This window comes from Littorina saxatilis, linkage group LG14 (assembly GCF_037325665.1).
Source record: "Littorina saxatilis isolate snail1 linkage group LG14, US_GU_Lsax_2.0, whole genome shotgun sequence".
NCBI classification, from domain to species: Eukaryota; Metazoa; Mollusca; class Gastropoda; order Littorinimorpha; family Littorinidae; genus Littorina; species Littorina saxatilis.
In genome coordinates, this window is record NC_090258.1 from 41789437 (window position 1) to 41795436 (window position 6000).

The 6000-nt window shown below is 40.2% G+C and overlaps 1 protein-coding gene across 1 annotated transcript in view; it reads left to right on the top strand.

Moving 5' to 3' along the window:
* The window catches only part of LOC138947803 (uncharacterized), a 217600-nt gene that overhangs the window by 109612 nt on the left and 101988 nt on the right, over positions 1-6000 (top strand). Inside the window, exon 9 of the mRNA XM_070319361.1 lies at positions 4887-4982. Coding sequence (XP_070175462.1) covers positions 4887-4982 — 96 coding nt within the window. The remainder of the gene's footprint in view (positions 1-4886; positions 4983-6000) is intronic.

Sequence of the window (6000 nt, forward strand, 5' to 3'; positions counted from 1 at the left end):
CTCGAAGTAGCCAAAATGTGCCTATCATGATCCCTTCTGTTTTTGTCACGGCGATTTGGGGTAAACCTTCTTTGATTGCCGGTTTCGGTGATCCCTGTTAAATAAATCTTTAATTCGAAATGTGTGGCAGGTAGTCATTTGGACGGCATAGCATAGCATAGAAAGTTTGAGCTAAATGACTCCAGGAATTAATGCTTTTATTTGGGTGGAAAGTTTGTCGCAATAACGAAGTTTATGGATGGATGGATGGATAGTATGTTTTGATTCTCAGAACATGGCATATCAAATAACCAAAACCATTCTCAGAACATGGTGATTTTACGGAGTATATGCATTCATATTGAACACAATATCATTTTTGCATGAGTACCTTATTCAGATGAAATCAATACTTTATGCGGATTCAAACATTCATTGAACTCTTGATCTTTGCATGTGCCAAAATAAACATTTTTCTTTGCAACATTTTTTTTATTGTTGTTGAATAGGTCATTATCTGACGCGATCAGGGGCTCCACCCAGAGGTGTGGTGATTGCAGACAAACGGGACTTTCTCCTGTCCTTTGCTACAACCCCAGACAACAAGTCATATAACAATCCAGACTCAACAGAAGGCGCGGTGTACTTCTATCACCTCACCAGATTACTGGAACATTACGCGAACAGGTTGGTTACCATAAATATAGATGTTTACCTCTCTCACTCTTTATCAAACGTAACGTTAAGGTTTCCTCAGACGTTTTTGATGTTGGAGCTTTGATAATTAAGAACACTTTAGGGTTTGGTGATCGTCCAATGTGACCTAAGACTGAGTAACCCAAGTCAAAATGAAAATGTCACAGTGGGGTCAAGTTTGGGTCATGTAAACTTTACATTGAGGTTTTCTCTGATGGTTTAAAGCTGGAGAGTTGATACTTTACATGATCTTAGGGTTCAATGACCTCTCAACTTGACTAAAGTCTGGTCGACCCTTGTCAAATGTCAAGGTCACTCTGATGTCGACTTTGGGTCATGAAATGGAAACTTCTTCTTCTTCTTCTTCTTCTTCTTCTTCTTCTTCTTCTTCTTCTCCTTCTTCTCCTTCTCCTCCTCCTCCTCCTCCTCCTCCTCCTTATCCTTCTCCTTCTTCTTCTCTTTCTCTTTCTCTTTCTCTTTTTCTTCTTCTTCTTCTTCTTCAACGTTCGACGGTTGTGTCCCTCATAATCGTAGGCCTGCTGATCGTATCAACTCGCAGGTTCGGCGAGGGTCTTCCACAGTTCCCCAAAGTTTTGCGTCGGGAATTGTCCTTTCTGGCCATGACATTGAAACAACATATTTTTGTTTGAACTTATTTTTAGTAAGAGCTTTGAAATTTCACATACTCCCATGGTTGATGGATTCAAAACAAAACACAAGTCATGTTGACCTGCCTTATGTTTCAAGGTTACAATGGGATCATCTTTTAGTACAATAATTTTTTAAAAAACCAACTAATTTTATCCAACGTTTGTGAAGATTAGATGACCAAGCCTGGTTTTGTGTTGGTCTTATTCCAAAGCATAACATTGCTATTTTCTTCAATGTTCTAGGGCCAGATTTCGTGGTTATTTTACCCCTGAGCCATCGTGGACCCGTGTCACACACTTTCCTTTTTTCACAATATCGTCATCAGTTTGTGATTTCAATACGACTCGCTGTTTGTACCTCTGAATCTAAAATTCAACAAACGACTGCGATTCACACGAACTAATCGGAGGCGGTTGGCTTCAAAGAAGCAAGCGATATGCAGAACATTCGTCTGCTTGGAGAAACACGATCTTGCGTGTCCAAACACCTGCTTCCGGACTCCCTTGTTTAAAACTTTCAAAACTTCGAGTTGTACTGATCATGTCTTGATGAAAACATAATTATTTTATGATTTAACAATGTTTGTGTAACAAGCTGTCAATTTATTATTTAGCGCCAAAATGAGGCTTCCGATTGTGTTCATAGACAATCCGTTCTGACTGCACGAAATACATTCTTTGAAAAACGTTCGCTCTTTACGGAGGGCACCTAGAATTTTCTCAAGCGGTGAGTGTTTAAACGAAAGGGTGTTTGTACTGTGTGTAAAAGCCTGACAGTGTCCTGGCCAGAAACGGATGGTTTACGGGAAGCTGTGTGTGCCTTTAAATGTAGCAGCGTGAGATTAAATGTAGCAGTAGCAGCGTGGACAAAAACTATCATCCTTGAGCGAGCTGTGAAGCAAAAGGTAATCTGTAAAACTGAATGGAATCCATGTCATAAAGTTTAATGAAGTTGTAGCCAACAATTGTCAATCTTGCCAGAACCGCAATCAACCTCCAACAATCGAATTTCTGAATATAACAGGATCTAAAAGTCGCAAAATCCATTGTGACAGCTTGCATTTCTGTTTGATAAGTGTGTTAAAAAGGCAAGCAACTTTAAGTTGTGGGTTCGCAAGGTTGTAAAGACTTTATTACAGATGCCTGGTAGAAACTTTTTTTCAGAGTGTGTACAGCAACCTGTGCGTGTAAAGTCTAACCAGAGACCTCCGTTACACCATACATACACGTGTACAGAAATGATTTATTTATCTCATGTGTGTTCTTTGGTATTGTTATACAGTTCGGACAAAACATGTTTATTTGCAGCAAAACCATCATGCACATATTACACAAGTTGAATGAAGCATTGACTGTAGAATCCACAGCACATGCACTACAGACAGCTCAATATGAATCGACACTCGCGAAGGAACTTCGCTTTTATTGTCCAGGTGGGTTTGTCACGCTTTGTGTGTATGTATTTATGTACGAGTGCTTTTGACAGTATTTCACACTGACTGTTTATGCATCTCTTATTGAGTCTTTGGGGACAAACCCAGTCCCTTTTAATTGGTTCACTGTTGTTGGGTCGTCATCTCAAATTGATTGGACCTGAACGATTCAGTCTTCTATTATAAGATCCTCTTGGTTACCCCTACCTTGCTCTGGAAGCCTTCCTTCCACCACACTGGGTCTACTTCTGCTGCTCGTCTCTCTCGGTCTATCTGAATATTACAGTCAATCTCCCAATCTGTATTAGTTTCTGAACAAGAGTTTTAAAAGGTTGTGAAGCTGTGGCCGTACAAGCTATATATAGATTAGCTTCGCACTGAGCCAGAATTTTTGTTGTTGAAAGAACGTGAATTGGAAACTATTATTATTATTCACTCTTTTTATTTTTCAGTGCAAGCAATGGTGAGTGCATTCCTTCCGATATAAGCGTGAAACAACGAACACGAGAGCGAGAGCGAGAGAGAGAGAGAGAGAGAGAGAGAGAGAGAGAGAGAGAGAGAGAGAGAGAGAGAGAGAGAGAGAGAGAGGGGGACGGAGGAGGAGAGTCAGCGGACAGACAGACAGAATGGCAGATACGCAGGCGCAGGCAGATAGAGACAGATAGACAGACAGAGGAAGGCAGACAGACAGGTCGTTGTTCAAAGTTCTATTCTCATTGAATCGAACAAAACTACCAGAAGACAGTCTTAAACTAAATTGTCGACCCATTTCTCTTTAGAGTTGCATTGGTAAGGTGTTCTGAATATGTTCAGCCTCGGGTTGTTCAATATTAATGGTAAACAGTATTGTTTCGCTCTACCAGTCGGAATGTATTCAATTTGGTTTTTTTTTATAATGGTTTGTGTAGATTTTTGAACGATAATATTTCAAACCAAGCTGTATTTCTGACATTCCCAAAGCGTTTGATAACATTTGACAGGAAGGCCTCTTCGGCAAGTTAGAAGTATTCGGAATGCGCGGCCATCTTCTAATCTGGTTTCGAGATTAACAGTTACTCTCGGGATGAACGCAGGCAGTTGTTTTAAAGAGATCGGACACCGATTGACGAAACAAATTGATTTTGCAAATATTTTGTGTGTGATATTTTCAGAGTGTGATGAAACAAGTATAACAAAAATGAGAGAAATCAATCGGACAGATTTTATTCTACAATCTTTTGAAAATGATGACATGCCAAGATTCAGATAAACGACGGTTGGGTAGTTGAATGGGGTTTCTGCCCGATCACTTAAAACCAAATGACCTATTATGGAGGTGATATTAATTCCTGGTTTACATGTGTTGTAATGATGTGTTTCTATTTGAATTATGGTAACTTGCCTTTCCGATATGGCTGGAAACAGTGTTATTATGTCACGTTTTCGTTGGCTAAAATTGTATCAATTTCTCAATTCGCATGAAGATATTTCCTGAAGCATCTTTTAGATTTGGGGGTAGACCAAAAAATAGACATAAAATAATTATGAACAGTGCTTTATTTTGAAAGGACTCTTGTGTAATATTGTATACACGAAGAACAGCTGGTGTGAAAAGTCCTGTCAGTATTGTATACACGAAGAACAGCTCGTGTGAAAAGTCTTGTCAGTATTGTATACACGAAGAACAGCTGGTGTGAAAAGTCCTGTCAGTATTGTATACACGAAGAACAGCTGGTGTGAAAAGTCCTGTCAGTACTGTATACACGAAGAACAGCTCGTGTGAAAAGTCCTGTGCAGTATTGTATACACAAAGAACAGCTCGTGTGAAAAGTCCTGTGCAGTACTGTATACACGAAGAACAGCTCGTGTGAAAAGTCCTGTCAGTACTGTATACACGAAGAACAGCTCGTGTGAAAAGTCCTGTGCAGTATTGTATGCACGAAGAACAGCTGGTGTGAAAAGTCCTGTCAGTATTGTATACACGAAGAACAGCTGGTGTGAAAAGTCCTGTCAGTATTCCATGTGCCTCTTCACTTTTCATCAACTCTGACGTTTCAATTGCACCTCATTACGAAGAATGGGAGTACAACTCGACTTCTCCTCGGCTCACGATCCTCACAGCTCAGACTGTGCTCGCTTCGTTCAACAGGTGAGGGCACTGCAGCAGGAACTCACTCAAGCGCGAAGCCGTGTGCAGGTGCTGAAACGGAAAGTGAAGCGCAAAGACGATCAGATCAAGCAGAACGTGAGTCATCAACCTTGACTGTCATGCAAGTTCTTATGTCAAAAACCAGACTTTTGATATGTATACATTTCAGCCATAAATACTTTAGATATGTAAACATTTCAGCTATAAATACTTTTGATATTAATCCTTTGCAAACTGTAAAAACCAAACGGGTGGAACATTATATGTTTATCCACCTGATGCTGAGGATGCTAACAATTTCGACGCACGTTCGCGTATAAGCTACAACTGCAGTACTTTTAATTCAACAGTATAAATGCCTTCTTTTTACATTTAGTCAACTATTTGACTAATTGTTTTAACATAGAGGGGGAATCGAGACGAGCCGGAGGGTCGTGGTGCATGTGTGTGTGTGTGTGTGTGTGTGTGTGTGTGTGTCTGTGTCTGTGTGTCTGTGTGTGTCTGTCTGTCTGTCTGTGTGTGTGTAGAGCGATTCAGAATAAACTACTGGACCGATCTTTATGAAATTTTACATGAGAGTTCCTGAGAATGATATCCCCGGATATTTTTTCATTTTTTCGATAAATTTTTTTGATGACGTCAGAGAGAGAGAGAGAGAGAGAGAAAGCGAGAGAGAGAGAGAGAGAGAGAGAGAGAGAGAGAGAGAGAGAGAGAGAGAGAGAGAGAGAGAGAGAGAGAGAGAGGGGGACGGAGGAGGAGAGTCAGCGGACAGACAGACAGAATGGCAGATACGCAGGCGCAGGCAGATAGAGACAGATAGACGGACAGAGGAAGGCAGACAGACAGGTCGTTGTTCAAAGTTCTATTCCCATTGAATCGAACAAAAGTACCAGAAGACAGTCTTAAACTAAATTGTCGACCCATTTCTCTTTAGAGTTGCATTCGTAAGGTGTTCTGAATATGTTCAGCCTCGGGTTGTTCAATATTAATGGTAAACAGTATTGTTTCGCTCTACCAGTCGGAATGTATTCAATTTGTGTTTTTTTTTTATAATGGTTTGTGTAGATTTTTGAACGATAATATTTCAAACCAAGCTGTATTTCTGACATTCCCA